The 19,485-nt window shown below is 36.1% G+C and overlaps 1 protein-coding gene across 1 annotated transcript in view; it reads left to right on the forward strand.

Moving 5' to 3' along the window:
* Positions 1-19,485, forward strand: part of RNGTT (RNA guanylyltransferase and 5'-phosphatase) — a 118,738-nt gene that overhangs the window by 50,099 nt on the left and 49,154 nt on the right. The window contains exons 11-12 of the mRNA XM_026726748.2: positions 7,317-7,481; positions 17,576-17,644. Of these exons, the coding sequence (XP_026582533.1) occupies positions 7,317-7,481; positions 17,576-17,644 (234 nt within the window). The remainder of the gene's footprint in view (positions 1-7,316; positions 7,482-17,575; positions 17,645-19,485) is intronic.

A 19,485-nucleotide genomic window follows, 5' to 3' on the forward strand; every position in this document is an offset into this window, starting at 1 on the left:
TCTTTGTGGTGGCCATTTCTGACCACCGCTGCAACCGCGTTCGGGAAAGGGAGTAATGGCCAGCTGAGGAGGAGAGATGCGGCTCTCTTCAACCCTGCTGGTGGTCTCCCCCCCCTTCACCACCTCTATGGGGTGGCTTAGCCCCAAAACCAGCCGGCTCGGGGTGCTCCAGCGGCGAGCCCAGACAGAAAACGCACATGATGGTGGATTTCTATCTGTCTCCGAAGCCCTTTAAACCAGAAGTCCCAGCGAGGTGGCCATTTCTGACCACCGTTGCAACTGCCTTTGGGAAAGGGAGTAATGACCAGCCGGCTCAGGGTGCTCCAGTGGCGAGCACGGATCGAAACTGCGCATGATCGTGAATTTCACTCCGTCACCGAAGAAGCTCAAACTGGAAGTCCTACTTTTAACTTTAATTTCCTGAAGTTGTCAGGAAATTATATACTTTATTGAGCTACTAAAAATGTGAATGAATGCAAATGAAATCCTATATGAATGCATACTGTATAAAGAAATAAAATCCTACTTTAACATACATTGCATTTTTTCAGGTGCCCAAATTTTAAACTAATAATGAATGAAAGTTAAATAATCTTAGAAAAAGCATGGAACTAAAGTCCTGTTTAATGTTTAAAAGTAGCACCAAACCTTTGATTTAATTCTTTGAATATTTTGCTCAACATCTTCAATATCTTCAGTGTTTTCCAAGCGTTCATAACTAGCCTTTCTTGTGCCTTTTATAAGGTTGAGAGGCAAAGCAGACATACCATAAGCCTAGAGAAAAATGAAACAGCATTAACTAAACCAACATTTCTAAATGATCACTGTAATTGGTGCAAGTTCCTTAATATTCTGAGAGGAGAAATAAAATGTACTGTTCAAAACGAGGACAGTTATTTTTTCTTAGGCGTTGTCTAAGATTGGATTCTTCGATATTAAATAATGGGAATATATGTAATTTTCTTTACAGGAGGTCAGACAAATTAATATGGGCCATTCTGGCCTTACAATCAAACTCTGAGCAGATAATTTAGTCAGTATGTGATGAATTAATTTACCCCCTATTCATATAATTTCTACAATAGGTGTCAGAGAATTCAATTGCTTGCTTCAGCTTTTAAAAAAGCTTCAAAAATTTGAAACCCAAATTTGTTCATGAAGACACAGTTAAGTAAAGGCTTGTGAGGAAAAGAATTAGGATTTGGTTATTCTTCAAAAGTCATACTTTGAAATAGACTGGAATACTACACAAGCAATCTTTACACAATTGCTATAACATTTAAAAGTACTAAGGATTTTATGTACAGTTGTATATCCAAGTCACTTAAGACAGATATATCATCACTCCATTATATATTACAAGCAAGGCCCTTAAAGTCAGCTCTAGGATATTGGTTTAAGTGTTGTTAGGCTGCAGACTTGAGACTCACAATTTACATCACCTGAAATGAGATAGTTCCTTGTCAAATACAGTGATATTAACTACTCCTTCCTCTGATTTTGTGTGTGTGTGTGTGTGTGTGTGTGTGTGTGTGTGTGTGTGTGTGTGTGTTCAGGATTTCTGATCTGGGTTTTCTGCGTTGTATTCACTCTTTAACTCTTTATCTCTTTATTTTTCTGTACACATTATAGTACAGAGTGTTTTATTTTTGGCAATCATTCGTATAGCAAACAATTATCATGAATATTCAGAATGTTTTTAAAAGAATGTTCTTGGAATCTATAAAATTTTGATTTATTTTTCTGAATTCTGTAATATTTTGGGCCAATGGCTTTTTATTTGTAGCAGATCAGAGCCACCTTGTGGTTTCTTTAGTATCTTGTGTTGTTTTCTCCTTTCTTTCCCTCCCTGCTTTCAGTCCACGTTTGCCATTTGAATGTTAAAAATACCAACTTAAAAATGGTCAGGTATTAAAAATTTGGAATACATATATGAAAAGCTTTCCTGGAAACATTACCCTATTAAGACTAGGCTTTCTTTTCCCAGATCAGTCCGGGAGGCTATTAAGAATAGCAAAAGATGTAGGAAAAAAAATAGGTAGGAGTTGCAGATAATTGCAGTCTATACAAAAAGGTGTGAATGCTTTTGAGAATGAGTTTATTTGGGAAGGGAGATTTGCCTAGTGACTTTTAGCTATGTCTCTAACATTTAAATAGGACATCTCTCATTTTCCTTTCATCCTTACTCCAGTTACCTTTCCCCTTTACCTACTTCCATCCAGTTTTGTTCCTTTATGTTTCTACCCCTTTCAGCTATCGTTCCTGTTGTCCATCTTCTTTCAGTATTTTTCCTATTTCATGCTTGAAAGAAGAAGGTGGGGAATGTGTCCATGTATGTATTTGAATGTTTCTATGTTGTAATAGAGAATTATGGTTTATTTAGAGGGGGCCCAATTTATTAATTTTTATTTTATTTTACAGGTATTAATCATATTTCAGAGGCACATAATTTAAATTAATAGTAATTAATTCAGCTTATTTTTATCCCAACCATGGAGCTTTTTGAAGATGTAGACTATACTAACAGAAACACACATGTACACAAAAATATGTCATGTACATGTGTTCATTGGGGAGAGGAAGGGCTGATTTTAGTTAAAGTTGGCAATCTAGTAGAAAGCTAGGTTTTCACAGGACTTTTGTTATACTATGTTTCCTGGCCACATGTTCTGAGGGAAGGGTAGAGCTCATAAAATTGGGTTTGCCTTTGTTCTGGGGAAATATAGTAGATATCATTCTTTCCTAAATTGATAAGTTTTCTGTGCTGATGATTGACCAATGGTTCTGGCAGCTCTTTCTCAAACACAATTGCAACTTTGCCTGATGGTGGCATAATTGAGTTGCCTGTCTGCCAGCTTACATTGCTCCTGTCTGGTCTGTACACATATTTGGTCTACCCCATACAGTGTCCAGTTTGTGGTCTTATAACTACTGAGACTTTCCCACTAATAGAACTTTATTTTATTTCTTATGCTTCAGTATTATTTTGTTGCTAGTAAAGTATTACTAATTATTTCAAATGAACTGTGAAATTGAGCAAATACTTTAATGGAGAAGTGTTTAAAATTTTTGCGCCTCACATTTAAATTTAAGCTAAAATCTAATATGCTGCAAAAATGATACACTCTAAAACCTCAGTTTAATTGACTCCCCCCAGCACACTTGAGATGCAGCGTATCAAATTTCCATTTACATGAGGTGGATGAGATGAATTAATTTTTCTGTAATCTTACAACATCTGGCATGATTGATGTTATTTATGCCATGATGTAAATGACCATGACAGTGTACTAGCATGTTGAATAGATAGCTTGAGAATAATGGATAGTCTCTTCACACATATTGTTCATTATTACGAAATAGGTTACTATTACTTTGTTCTCTTAGACAAAACTTATCATGATAGTTTATAAATAATGATATAGAATTGAGTGTGATCTGAATTTTTTTATTTTATTTTGATATACAGATAACTTATACATGGAGCATTGGCACAAGATTTTCTCTTTTTTTAGTGGCTATATGAGAGATATTGACTTTCCCCTATATATCAATATAATGTACTATGAGTGTATGAGATTTGGGTCAAGGAATTACTTTTTGTTCCTTAATCAGTTTGATCATAAAGTGGCTGGTCCACATAATGAACAACCAGTGACCTCTGGGACATATGTGACAGTCAGACATGAGGTAGTTGAAAATTGTCAGGAAATATATGAAACTTTAAGTCGATTTCAAAAGAAGAAACCCCTTTCCAACAAAGCCCAAAAAATAATGGCTGGTCCCACATAAATTCTGTGACTTGTTTACTCTGTATCATTATCCTACTGGTAAACCAAGGAAACACTAAATGTGGCTCTAAACTGCAAATAGGTGGCTTACTTTATCATGAATTGTTTGTTCAAATTTTCAGTAAAAGATTCTATCAGAATGATGTGAGAAGCTCCATTGTTAATTAAATTTATATGTTGCCCATTTCCCTGTTGCAGCAACTCTAGATGGCTTATAGGATGATAAAAATAAAATACAACACAATTAAAATTAATAAGATTATCTAAAGACTAAAAACCAAAAGACTGGTGACTTGGGGCTGGGGAATCTTCTCTCTAGTCCACCTGCCATCTCCAGCATAGAACACCACTATTGGCAGAACCAGGTTTTAAGGCTCTTTCAGAAAGCCAGGAGTGTGTGGGCCGACCTCACCTCTGGAGAGAGAATATTCCAAAGGGTGAGGCCACAGAAGGAAAGGTTCTTTTCTCGGACTCCACCAACTGAAATTCATTGAAAGAAGGATCCAAAGTAGGCCTCTTCAGGGGTGGGATTCAGCTGGTTTGGGCTGGTTTGGGCGAATCAGATGTTAAATTTACGTATGGTTTGCCAAACTGGTAGTTGAACCGTCTGGCTGGCCCCACCCATCCCTCCCAGGAGTCTCCACGCAGCGATACAGGTAAGGGCAGTGTCTGCGTGGAGGCTTTGGGAAGGCGGAAATTATGGAAATACGGACATAGACCTGTTTCTGGCTTCTGGAGGGCCTCCAGAGCCGGGCTTTTTGAATCCCACCCCTGGATCTCTTCCACTGGAGTGAATGGAATAAGCCATTCCCATTGGGGTGAGGCTGCTCCTCAGATTATGCCGTTTCTTTTGAATCATTTCTATCCATGTTTTTCTTTATACTCTGAAATTACCCAGAAAAATTGTTGAGGTTTACCTTTGCAAAATCCATAGTGATTACTCTTGAACAAGAGTTGTGCATGTAAAGGCTTAATAAATACATGCAGAAATGCATACATTTTCACCATTCCATGAATCCCCCTAGACTTATTTAAAACTCTAGTATCAAAATTTCTGCTTCCAGTTTTTTGGTAAAAGTTAAATATTTTGATTAGACTAGCCATTTTTACTTTTGAGTTATTTAAATATTCTCAAGTGTAGTCTATCTGGATCAGATTAGTTAACTTTCTGCTATATGGATGTGTGTGTGTGTATAGCCAGCTTCTATATTTGAGTGAACATGGAAACGGAGCGAGGGGGAGAGAGAGAGAGACAGCCACACACAGGCACACACACACACATGCACATACATGCACACACACACACACACACATACACAGAGACACACACATATACACAAACCCCTTCTTATACACCCCTATTGGCAAACCTATGCCAACCTATGCCAGAGACATTTCCCTCGGCATGCAAGAGGTCACCCGGAAGAGCCCTACTGTGCATGCGTGTGCATGCCGCTGCCCAACAGTTGATTGTCGGGTAACTGGCGCGCATGTGCAGGGGCAGAGGGGGGGTGCTTGAGAGATGTGCACGCATGCACAGGGATGTACTGCGCACAAGGATCGTATGCAAGAGGGAAATTGTGCGCACATGAGCAGACGTGCAGTGTGCGAGGGGGAATCACTTGCGCATGTGCAAAGACTCGTGGTGCGCAAGGGGGAATCACATGCTCATGTGCAGAGACATGTATGTGCAGATGCGCATGCACAGAGATGCGCATGGGGGTGAATCGCACGCATGTTCAGTTGGGGGGCCCAGTATACATTGCCTTCTGGGTGCTGGCACACTTGCATGCGCGCAATTATTGGCACAGGAGCCGAAAAATGTTAACTACCACTGTTATATACATTACTTTATAATATTTGTAGCTCTCAATTTAGTTAGCTGTGCTATTTGTAGAAATCCAACTTCATTATTGAGCATTAAGAAATGAAAGTGAAATCTGATATTAAATACATTTTAATATCATTAATATGTCATCGGCATAAGAAATATATTTGTATTTAAGATAATAGTTTAAACTTGAAGTTTACATACCAGTCTTAATAAAGAAACGTCTATACTGAGACATATATTTTAGTGTTGTTTTATGTAGGAATGGGTGTCTTCCATTCCTACTTGAAAGAAAGTTTGCAAGGAAGCAATTTAGGGAAATGTAGGAGGACAGTGGGACTGGCACTTCTAATGAGTGGTTTTAAAAAAGATTTAAGTAATAAGGAAATTATAACCTACTTTAGGGGAAAATTATCTATTTTTTGAAGGAAAAGGTATGCATTGTCAAATTATCTGGTCAGAGTGACTGTTACATTTGCTATTTTTTGTTGGAATTTCTGGGCAAGGTTAAATGTTGTACTCCATGCTTGTAGTAGACTATCCCTGCAAACCATAAGGATAATTACAGCCCTTTCTCTTTATATATTTTGCTGCCCTCTGAATTCTTACTTTTATTGGCCTCATTTAAGGTTTGTTGCGATTAATAAATGCAGTTTTGTGTAAATGAAGGGAGGAATAGGGAATGCTTATATTGTTAGTCTCCAATACAACTCTGATTCAGCTGACATTAGCTTTCTTTGATCCACTGTAATAAACAGACTGTAATGCATTATCCACCAGCACGTTACCACCTTACTGGGAGAGTGAACACCTTTTTAATTGTAGGTATTCATGCAGTAAAAGGAATATTATAGATGGGTGATGGGAAAGAAATGAAGTGGAGAAATCAATGGGAGAATAAGCTTACATAAGGAAAGTGGAGGGAATATGGAATACTATTGATAGAGGCTCTAGAGCAAGGGTGTCAAACTCAAGGCCCGCAGGGCTGGCCTGAAAATAGCAAAGGACCAGCCCGCAGTGCCTCTGCTAGTGAAAACGGGGCATGGGGGGGCTGTGTGCAGCTCCCGTGTGGCCCGTTTTTGGCCTGGACAGCCTCCTGCACCACTCTTCCAGCCAAAACAGGATGCTGTAGGAGATGTCCATCCTCTCCTCTCCCCCTTCCCCGTCCTGGCCTGGCCCGCAGAGGAAAACTATAATGCTGATCCGACCCTTGAAGAAATCCAGTTTGACACTCCTGCTCCAGAAGCTCCAGAGCAAGAGAAGGGTTAACATGGACCAAATGTACATACTTAAGAAAGACTAAAAAGAGAAGTTGAGTAATGAAAATGGAGTACAGAGAAATATGAAGGAAAATGTAAGATAATTGAAAACCTGCTATGCAGACTTAGGAATATGTACTAGGCACAAAAAAAGAAAGCAGCCTGTTAATAAAATGATAGATTTGTCCATAGTTTGAAGTGTCCTTTTAGATCAGTAAATATAAAACTGTTTTCAGAATTATTTGAACTCCGAAAGAAAAGATGTCCCATTTCTCTTCCAGTCATTTTTCTTTCTAATCTTATTGCTAGAGCAAAATTATGACAATGTTAGAAAATCGTTGTTGAGTTAAACACATCTAAGTGAAAATTTTCTTTCATATTATCTAATTTTTATAAATTGTGTATTCATGGACTTCTGATATTTTAATTTGGCAGGCACAACCAGTTGGAGAATGTGACTTTAATATTCGTCTGTCATGTATAGAAAAAGAGATTATACTACCACGGCATGAAAAAATGAAAAACGGTCAAATTGACAAAGCACAAGAACCTTTTAGTGTTCGTAACAAGCCATTTTTTGACATCCACATTGCAAAAAAGGTAAAAATATTCTTGATATCTGCTGAATGGTAATTTTCTTAACACATAATGCTTCAAGCCTTACAAGACTTCCCTAAATGTAAATATATGCTATTCTGTGTGTGTGTGTGTGTGTGTGTGTGTGTGTACACGTCTATAGAAATAGCTTTCCAATAGATTCCAGCTTCTAATTATGTTTTCTCAGAAAAGTGCAGGACAAAATCAAGCATGCAACCAAGTCAAGATTTGATCTCTTAATGAATAACATTGCGAGTTATTTTCTGAGAAAATGTTTCTTTGCTCAAATTTTCAAGGAAAAAGCAAGGGGCCAAGAATAAAGTCACACATAGCAGAGCATGAAGGAGGACAGCTAAAATGTCCTTTAGTGAGTACTTAACTGTCAGCAGCTTTGCAAAATTCTTGTCTAATTTGGAAATAAAAAAATAAGTGTTATTTCATAAATAACATGAATAAGTCTCCTTAGTAAAACTTGATCATAGGGCAAGAATCAGTCCTGGAAAGATTGAACACAGGCCTCTTATGTATTAAAGGTATGGTCTCTGTTGACCTAATGACCCTGTTAATCAAGAGGCATGCCATATCAATGTACTGCTTCACTTGCTTTTTGATCTTTGTTTATTTAAAAAAATCCAGAGTAGTATGTATTGATTTGCATTTGTTCTTATTTTTTTGTTTTCACTATTATATACTTAAAAAATGAATTACTGTTCTCTCGATACTTGTAAGTTCATGTATAAACATAACTTCTTATTATATCATTCACTAAATGTCAGTCTAGAAAACTCATCAACACGGGCGCACAGCTCTGCTCGATCATTTCAACTGGTAAAATGCTTGAATAAATAAGAAGGCTTTTCAGCCTGAAACTAAACTCATTAGACAAGCAGTAAACCTTTCAGTTAATGGAATCACAAAGTCTTAATACACAAAATTTGAATGTTTTGTGATCTGTAACAAGTATTTCATTTTTCATTTTTTCTCCTTCTGTGTTAATAACAGCTATGTGCCTATGCCAGAGTATCCTTTATAGTCTATTTGACAATACATTTTAAGTGGTCATTAGATTTCCAGATGTTTCTGGAAAAATGTAGTCTTGTCCTTTAATAGTATATGTTAAACCTAATTAATATATGAGAAACTCTTAATAGCTAATGATTTCTAACACTAAATACATTCAAGTTGTGCCTGCACTAAATTTATTAAGTATATTGAATGGCAAATAGTTACATCATTCAAAGTGCTTTTGTTACATTTTATTTAGTCAGACATATATTATCCAGAATTCTATCCTTTATGCAGTTTTTATCGGAGAGTTCTGAAGGGTCTTCCTCCTTTTTTTTGCTCAGATTTCTGCGAACTCTGAATTTTGCTGATGCAGATGTATTGTTCAGCTAAATAAGCTTGTGTTATCTTTTGAACTTCAGAAACATAACAACTTCAGAGTAAACAACACTGATCAGTGGGATTTTAATACTGAATCCTTTGGTAGAGTCTGTTTAATCAAAGTGCATTGTACAGTTGATCTTTCTGTCTTTCTCATGGAAATAGTGCCTGATCCTGAGCCACATAATTTAGTGAGAAAGTTGAATTTTGTGCTCAGATTTAAAGATTGCCATTATAAAATTATTCTTTAGCTAGCATTAGTCACTTTCTTATTATTTATTATTTGCAACTGCAGATTTCTATCTTGCTGCACATTTATGAATCCATCTAGGAAGAATATATTTGGTTAGCTTATAAGGCTAACATAAGAAATAGGGTAAGGGACATAGGACTCGAGGAAGCAGCAGTGGCTTGCTTTTCAAGCAAATTGGATCGGCCTTCTGTTCCCACAGTTAATATTTTCTAAAGTTCTGCTCATCTCTAGAAACTGATCACATTTAATATTGCACTGTTTTCCATCCTCTTAGCAGAGTAGGGAGAGTTTTGAAATAATAATATTTCAGATTTGAAATTAATAATAATTGGTAGAGGATGGATTTTTGCCATTGCAAAAAAGGAAAATGTGCTAGGCATTGCAGAGAACAAAAAAATACATTAGAAGAGACAAAGAGAAATATGTGTGTATTGAACTCATTGACTTCTAGAGCTAGAGAAAGGAACTGTTGACACTATCTGGAGCTATTACTTTGCCAAAATCATAACAAACCCCCCCCCCATTCCTTCCTTTGTTTTATTTTCAGTTTTGTTTTTATTTTCTAGTCCATCAGTAAGTCTGAATCACCTATATCAGCCCTGTATTTATCAGCCCTGAATTGACATAGCATTCTTTTCTCTGCCTTTTCCCAGCTCCATCTGTTCATTCTCATTTCCCCCCTGTTTGTCTTCTATCTTCTCACTGTTTGTCTCTCCTCCCTATGCCTTTTCTGTTTTGCATTGTCATTTCTACTATCTCCATTTTCTTGGGGAAAAATGCCTACTAATATTCTTTTTTGGGGTTGCTTTTATAAATGTGATCACTGTTCTCTTCTTTGCCTTGTTATTTCATTCTTTTGGTTTTTTTCTGTGCAGTGTAAGAGCTTGTTTCTTAATTTCAAGTCATGCTATGAAACACGATCCTGATTGAATCATGATTAACACTCATCAAGAGTGATCCTTCCAGTTCCAAATCAAAATAAAATATACTAGAACTGAGAGGTTTCCAAGCAGATGAACTGCACATAGGTGGGTTTTTTTTGGGGGGGGGGTATTACTGGGATCTGCCCCCACTGCTGCTGCTTCCCTAGTTGTCCTGCAGCTGCTCCTGTCTCTCTCTCACACTGTTCCTTCATTTCCTTTCTTAACAGCTGTGCATACCACTCCTCCATTTGTGAGTTGAACAATAAACTACACAGTCACAATTTACTGACTGCTGGGATTTGCTTTTTGGGAATACTGCAGATAAGGTTGCTATATCTGTCAGTTCTTTGGGCTGAAAATAAGCACTGAGAGTTACTTATATGGTTTTACTGATGAGTATCTGAAGCCAAACAGACACCATCACAGCCCGTTTCTTTCATTTTTGAGGTAACCATTTCAAGAAAAAAAAACTTTTAAATCTGTTTATGGTATCCAAGTAATTCAGTTTAGGCAGCAGGGCAGTATTACTTCGTCAGTGAGTCAATAGTGATCTCAATATCAACTGGGATATTTAAAATATTAAGCCAGTGTAACAATCAACCTATGAGTAGCTTTTTGATTTGTTTACAATATTCAAATAAGCATTTGGCTTATGTTTTGAATGAGTGACTGAACTAGTTTAATTTGCAGATCAAACCCATGAAGAGCCCCTTGCAAAAAATGTTTCTTTAAGTATTTAATGATCAACTACTAGAAGAATTGGCACAAATTATGGCAAAACCCTGTATTGCATACCTTCATTTTTCCAAGTCTATTTTGCTTCCATTTTTCCTCCTTTCCACTGTTACGTTAATTCACCATTTATGGCAGTACTGACAAAGCTTGACTGACAATCAAATTTGTTATTAACGTTTTGTGCCATTTAAGTGCAACATGGTAATGAAATCTGTCTTGGAAGGGAAAGGGAGTGTCAGTGTAAGAGGACGCTTGAGCCTCAGCTTTGTAGATGACGATTTGCAAGTTGGCTTCATTGTTTTAGCCTGCTTTAAAGTCACTGAACGCCATGCATATCTCCTCAGCCTTTAAGGGCTTATTTGTTACATTTTAGGGCTTATTACTTATAACATATATGAAGAGCAAGTCATATTCATGTAGGGCACATTTCTAAAGGAGACAAAATGTTATTTTCATGGCTCAGATACTATTTTACAATGTGCTCTCAACCTGTACTGGTTGATGCTATTGCGCAGATTAGCATATTAAATGGCTTTTATCTTAAAAATTTCAGGATATGATATCTCACTCTCATTTTTTCTCATTCATGAAATGAGAAAAGTGGAAAATGTTTAGCATTGCTTGTTCTGTCTCTTTGGAAGGTAGAAAATGTAATTTGGGGATGAGGGAGGGAAATAATTATCCCCTGAAAGGGTAATTAGTCTACATATAACAGAAGAAAGGAATATGTGGTGCAGTAATTAGTTGCTTGAACTATTGAGAAAAAAGGGCTAAATAAAAAGCTACTTTTCATATGCTCTAATAACAAAAGAAGATGAGTCAGAGCAAAGCCCATCTAGTTTACTAAATGGTTTGAAAATCTCACTTCTTTTTTCCAGCGCTCACTATGGCTTGGATTAGGCTGTGTTTCCCTTTGGCAGTCATGCCTGGCTCTCTTTCCCTTTTGAATGCACCCTGAATAACTCTGCCTATATGGCTGCACTAGTCAGCAGCGGGAAAGGGGAGCTTGCTGTTTATCTTGTGGGCTTTAAAGAATAGCAGCAACACATTCAACAAGAATGAAAACATGCACCTTTCAAAGAGTAGTTCAATTATATGCTATACCTTTCTCCTAAATATACTGGGGTACCTGTACATACTAAGGCACTAACGTGTACATATTGTTGAATTAAGCATTAAAATATTTTTAGTACAGCTTCTAGGTTATTATTTTGAATGCATTAAATATGATGAAGCTAGTTTGTAGTTTTTGTCTGGGTTCAAATATGACTTGTGAATGCAATCCTTATTGTCAAGATTGAGGCTGAAGCTGTGTAATTTAAACTGTGTTACAAAGAATCCAGGGCTTTTTGTTACTTTAGATTGCATTCTGTATTTAGTGACAGGAACTAAGGTCCATTGAAATTATTGGGATTTTATATATAAAAGCGAACTACCACTCACGCATCATCACAAAATCTCCAGAACTGTAAAGCCTACAAACTTGAAATTTGGCACATATGTTCCTCTTGGCTTCTAGGTGCTCACTAAGAAAGGATGTTTCAAAATGACCATCAGAGCATTAGTATTTCTTATATTATCATTAACACGCTCTGATGCTAAGGAGTTCTACTCCCCCTCCCCACCTGAAAAGAAATTTGTTCCAAATGCAAAACACAAGCAGAGAAGAGGAGTTTCAGTTTCAGTTTCACAGCACCAAGCAGCTTTAGTACAGAACAGTTGAGCTAAGCCACACCCAGGCTTCTTGCTGTCTCCTTCTTGCTTACATAGCAAATACTGTTTCACTTTCCTCAACTCTCTCACACACTGACAGGATGTTAGCCAGATGAATACCAATGGATGCCAGTAGACAGAGGCAGAATTTTTCCCTTATTTTCCTCCCCCAAAATTGAGCCCGACCATATAGTTTCATAGCGAAGCATGGGTATTGGGCTAGTTTTTAAATAGTCACACAAGGGTTTTGAAAATATTACAGAAAAAAAATCATTATTTGGAAAAAAAAAGCCTCTATAATGTTAAATCGACAATTCTATTAACAGGTAATTCTTACTTAACAAACTATTCATTCAGTGACCATTCAAAGTTACAATAATACTGAACAAATGATAGTTATGGCCAATCCTCAAAGTTGTGACTGTTGCAGTGTTCCCCCATGGTCACATGATCAAAATCTGGACACTTGGCAGTCTGATTGCATTTATGACTGCAGCATGAGCTTCAGCTTCGTCCATCCATCCATCCATCCATCCATCCATCCATCACCTCTCATCTTTTGCCTTTTGTCCACTTTGTACTCTGCTGCCTACTCCTTCCCCTCTGCCAGAGCTCTGTTTTTTTCTTCCTGCTATGGATGAGACACATTCGTCTGTGGCAGCTGTTGCCTTGCAGGACGCCCTTATGTGACTACTCCCTGGTTACTTTGGAGAGGCACACTGCAAAGATCCTCCATGCATGGTGAGGACAGTTAGGGTAGGTGGCAGAGTGCAGGGAGGACAAAAGGGCAGAGATGAGAGGCTGGTGGGGGGAGTTGAAGCAGGGATTAGCACAATAGGGGACAAGAAACATGGGGGCCTCACTTAATGGCTGCAACTGAGACTACTGGAACTGCTGTCGCTAAGCAGTATGGTTCTGTAATATTTTGCTTAACAACAGCATAGTTTAGCAATGGAGATTCCAATCCTAATTAGGTTTGTTAAGTGGAGACTAACTATATAGTAGGTTTTTGAGATGTAAACACAGATGCTGGAGTATTCATTGGTGGTGATAAATTGGGCATAGAGTGTTTTACCTTGGGTTCAAATTTAATGAGCCATAGGCATTACTGCTCTGTTTCCAGTTCTGTGTCTTGAATTTAGGATTAATTGCTAATTGTAAAGTGTAGCACATTGTAATTGCCTGGCAGTTATAAGATATGGATGATTAGTAATATTGTTTTAAGGCCATGTTATATGAGTATTACTACAAATGAAATAAAGTACATGATGATATGAGTAGCTTTTAAAGTTAGCAATTACTACCAAATACTATTATCCTAATTGCCCTGGACAGCTTTGAAAACATACCATAGTGACCTAGAGCAACTTAGAGTTAGCAGTGCTCTGACTTTTATTCCCTTATGTAACAGATGGCGCTCATCTGTTGAAAGACTGTCAAGCTGTGGGTTAGCAAAACATTAGTAATAAACCTTGTCATATGTTAAACTTGACCTGACATTAATCAGGCTTGGAATGCTACAGCTGAATCATGGATAGTAATTAATGAGCTGATGCTATTAGCAAGCAACAGTATCATACTGTTTTTTCTTTTCTTTTTGGAAAAAAAACAATTACATTGTTAATTTATAGTTAGTGGTAATAATATCTTTAGAGTTTTGCACAGTGAATTTCCCTCCTCTTAATTAGCTAATCTGATTTATTATATTAAAAGCGTAACCAGATAAAGAAATGGTTTTAGAGTGGTGTACAATCTATACAGGTGGTTACTTTCGCTAGAAGGATTTGCATAGTTTCATCTAATATGCCAATTGTCCATTTTTCTAGCTTGGAAAGTACTTCAGACAACCACTAATGTCCGAGTCATTTCACTGGGCAATTGTTGTAATTCACTTTACATATGGCTGTTCTTGAAGCCCACACAGAAACTTTTAGAATTTAGTGTTGTGGGCAATAACATATACGCCTGTGTGATACCAGTATGCTTCTGAGAGAAATGCAAGGTGCTGGTTATGACCTATAAAACCCTATGTGGCATTGGGCCTGGTTACATGAGGGAAAGCTCATCTCCTGTGGAATTAGCCTAGCTCATTCAATCTGACAGAGCTGGTCACTCTGGGTCCTTTCAGTTAAACAATGTCATATTTGAGTTCTAGAAGCAGACAGACCTCACCCCTTCTCTATGCTTGTCCTCTGAAATAAGATTCTCTAATATAGCTTCTACTCTGTAGGCATTCTGGAAAGCCTTAAAGACCTTAAGTCAGGGTGCTATTCTGTTGGTTTTATTGTGTATCACCCAGAATTGAATGATGGCTTTTTTTAACCTCTATAAAATTAATTGTAATCTTGTTTATTTCTCTCCAGGCAAATATATACATGCATCATATGAGACTGAAGATGACTTTTATATGTATTAAAAAGATTGACTATCCAAACATTACACATGTTTCTGTGCTTTATGTTTAGTGGTAGCTGTATCTAAAATTGACCATTTAAAAAATATTCCTATTGAAATTGATGAGAATTTATTCACAGCTGTATTAATTTTAAAGGATTTGTCTAAAGTATGAATACGATTGAATTTAGCTCTTAGATTGCGCTAGACATATTTTCACTGTTCCAGTTTTTTTTCTCTTGGGTCTTAATATATACCAATGGTGAAACTCCTATATATTTCCATTTACTCTTATATCTTAGGAAGAGGTCTTGCTTTGCATCCTGTTCTCCACATAGTAATGACCCAAAACAGGTCCTTTTTCCATAGTAGTATAATGATATGCAAAATCACTTTTGATTCCCCCCCCATCAATTAATTTTATCAGGCTAATTAGAGAGTTATGCTTTTATAGTGAAATATGTTTTGTAATAAGTTAGCCTGGGCATGAATATCAGAATGTGGCATGTCTGTATATTGAATTCCTGTGCGTGCGCACACACATATACACACATTTATTACATGTTCTTCCTTGTCTGATACAAAATTATTGCAGATATGGTCTTGACTAACTTTTCTCAATATAATTCAGAATGGAATTGGTTTGATTATACCCAGTTTTATTTTTTCATTATAAAAACAATATTTTATTTAAAAATCCTTAGCTCTGGAATAGTAAATTGCACTTGATTATATGCACTAGCAAATGAAAAGTAAAAATAAAACCTGTGAAATTAGCAACACATTACTACTGTCTTCCACAAATGTTTTAATATATTTTGCTCTGTAACATTATGTTTATTTTGTATTTGCTGATTATATTATCCGTCCCCCATATATATGATATACTTGGCTATCCTATTAATTAGGCTATCTTATTAATTTTTTTGCAATTATAAGTAGTTCATGTTGCATTATCCAAATTGTACAAAAAAAGATCTGTTATTATAACAGCATTCTCATTCTTGTGTCTGCCATAAATTAATTTAATTAAAATTTATAATTAGCAGTTTTAATATATTTTAACCAGAAGATACTGATTTAAAGTTTGCTTTAATACTATGGTCTGAAGAAGAATGGATATTTGAACCTATGTTTATTCTTTTTAAGCAGTGTGGCGCCTTTCGTGTAAATATTTAGGCAGAATAAACAGTAGACCAGTAGACCAAAAGTAGAACAGTAGACCAAAATATTTTTTGTTTGGTTTAAATTTAGAGCAACTTTATATACATATCTTGATGAATGTATCTTTTCTTTTATGTATACTGAGAGTATTTGCACCAAGACAAATTCCTTGTGTGTCCAACCACACTTGGATAGAATAAAGAATTCTATTCTATTCTATTCTATTCTATTCTATTCTATTCTATTCTATTCTATTCTATTCTATTCTATTCTATTCTGTTCTGTTCTGTTCTATTCTATTCTATTCTGTACATACTAGTAGATTTTATCTTCTAATATTCTCAAGACTTCCTCATTCATACGTGATAACCCAACTAGTAGAAGAAGTCGATGTTTACCTTAAACAATCTTAAAGCATTTATAACAACTGCAGATATAAATTCATTGGCTTTCATAAGGTAATGGAGAAGGTTAAGAAAAAAAAAGTGTAGAAAAAGTGGTCCTACAAAGACTATTAAAAAAGAAATAAGTCTGCAAAAAGGAGATCTTATTGGCATAATGATGAAGATTATTATAATAATGTATACCTAAAGATATATTATATACCTTAGTGAGAGCTAGTTGGTCCAGTAGTTAAGGCTCTGGGCTGGAAACCAGGAGACTTGAGTTTTAGTCTACCTTAGTCATGAAGCCTGCTCTCTCTGTCTCTCTCTCTCTCTCTCTCCCTCTCAGACCACAATGTCAGACTTAGGCAACAGGTTGGTCGATCAATTTCTGTTGCAACCAAATGGATCAGTACTGGATTGATCTGATAAAAGCAGACTCTACACTAGAAGAACACTAGGAACAACAACAAAAATGTTTATTGTAAAATGCTTATTACCCCTCTCATCTGGCAGCATTTACTTTTGACTCACTATAGTTGTCTTAACCTGAGTAAATGGTGACTGATCTAATCCCATGGTCATGTTTGAGGTATGGGTGGGTCAAGCCTCAGACCCCTAACTCAGTTGGATTTTTCTTTTCTTTTCTGCACTTGAACTGCTACTAATTTGGATAGAATGAGTAAAACGTAATATGGTCACATGTAAAATGATTTCTGTACCCATACTTAAAAGCATTTAAAACAATGCTGACTAGTAACGCTTAGAGGCACTGTTGGTATGAATTAGAAATTAGTGTGGGAGAAGCAAGGATAAAAAATGGGCACAAAAAAGGCAAGGACTGTTACATCTCAACTGGCCTCATTTCTTCTGCAATGCATACTTCAATTCATGAACATTAAAATGTGTTTACTGTTTCATTGCAGTGCTTATCTCCTAAGACCATCTTCTTTTTAAACAATTAATTAATAGACATTAGACGTTAATTCTTTCCAATAAATGCTGTGTATAATCTTGAGGGGAGTAATATGGTATATAAATACCATAACTAAATAAGCATAGATGTTTAGATATTTTTCTTTTATATGCCAGGGTTGTTTTACTTCTTAATTTCAATTGCTAATAATCATTTGGTGCTTCTTGCAGCTTCTTGAGGGAAATTTTGCAAGAGAAGTCTCTCATGAAGTGGATGGACTAATTTTTCAGCCTGTAGGAGTAAGTTGCATGAATTTGATTGTTACTGTATTAAAATTATGTGATAAAATTTAAAAGTAATCAATTTGTGCTACAGAAGAATGCTTAAATTGCTATCAAAAACATTCTACTTAAAATAGAATGTTTTTGATAGTAACTTTTTTCCTTGTTTCTACAAAAAATAGCATGCCCTGTTAATATGAAATATTTAAGATTACATATTTTATTACCCCTCAGTCTATAAATCATAAATATATTACATATTCTTAAAGGTTTAGAAGATTCAATTGTTTTAGAATAAATATCTTAGAATACTTTGAAACTCCACAAACTGCCATGTGGCACTTTAAAGATTAACCAATTTGCTTTAATGTAAGATATCATCTATCACAATTCATTTCACTAGATGCATGAAATACAATTCTGAGAATGGTGTGAGAAAAAGAGCAAGATCTATGTATTTGCGTATGCATGTACACCTACACATCTACACACAAACATGCACGCACACACACAACACATTCACTAAGACATTCTTCAATTTTGAGAACAAACGCTAAGGCATTCTTCTATAGTGCTTAGCGTACAGTATGTGCTATAGTAAGAACAATTCATTTCTGTTAATTTCTAAGAAATAGTACTGATTACATATCAAGTGGTACTGACAACTTTTGCACAATACAATTGTCCTTTGTAATGTTCTATTATATTTACCTTGAGATCAGGAATGACTGGTGGGTGGAATACCTCACTAAACAACTGTCTTGGACAGCAGCCATTCAAAGTTACTTTGCAACCAATGCCCATATTTACAAAATTGAAAATAACTTGGCAACCAAAGTCAATTAGTACCCATTGTTCTGTGCCTGATCCATTTTTCTCTGCTCCCACCAAAGCAGAAAGATTACTTAACCAAGCAATCTCTTCCTTAGCTGCTTTTCTCCACAGCAGCGCAGTGCTGCTCCCAAAGGTTCTAAGTTCTATCTAAGTTTAACAAGCTTACTTCTATGACTTTAATTAGCCTCTGCATCTCTTTCACTCCTTTGGATTATGTTTGCCTCCTAAGGAGCTCCTGCAAGAAGCATATTGACAGCCAGCATATTGTTTTTGATGTGGTGTTCACCACTATGTGCCTGCTTGCTCTCTTGTAATCCCTTCCTCTCCAATCAATGTAAATATAACCATTAATTCACTTCTTGCTAATTATTCCAGCATCATAGTGAACATTAAATGAACAGGGAGTGAGGGGAAATAAATGAAAATGAAGTCAAATTGTTTCAGTCTTTTGATTTTCCACTTAGTCATCATGTCGCTTAGTGACTGAGTTGCTGGTCCTAATTATGGTTGCTAAATGAGAACTACCTGTTCTGCATTGAATGATTATATGCAAATATTGGTTAATGCATTATTTTTTATTCGTGAAAATCCTGCTGCAGATAGAGATGTATAGTATTTTAACAAGAAACAAACATTTGTTAGCAAGAAACCTATTAACTTTTTCAGTTGTTTTTTCCAAAATATTCAGAAAGCAGACAACAAGTAATTCTGTAGAATTATAATTATAAAAAGAAAAAAGTAATGCGACTTTGCTTCAAATTACAGAATTATCAGGTTTGTTACACTGAATAATTCATTACTCATATAGGTATATGATTTTTTCTTAAATCATACACTCAATCATAGAATTAATTACAATTAAACAAGCTAATGTCAATTTATTACCTCAAAATATTTGTCACAGTGCTAATTTAGGTAATCCAGAAGAAACATCCTAGGGCTCTAAGACAGGGGTCTGCAACTTTAAATACTCAAAAGAGCCATATGGACCCGTTTGCCACAGAAAAGAAAACACCTGGAGCCAC

The sequence above is a fragment of the Pseudonaja textilis genome, chromosome 1 (assembly GCF_049901715.1).
Source record: "Pseudonaja textilis isolate UNSWEBS1 chromosome 1, rPseTex1.2, whole genome shotgun sequence".
In the NCBI taxonomy this organism is placed as follows: Eukaryota; Metazoa; Chordata; class Lepidosauria; order Squamata; family Elapidae; genus Pseudonaja; species Pseudonaja textilis.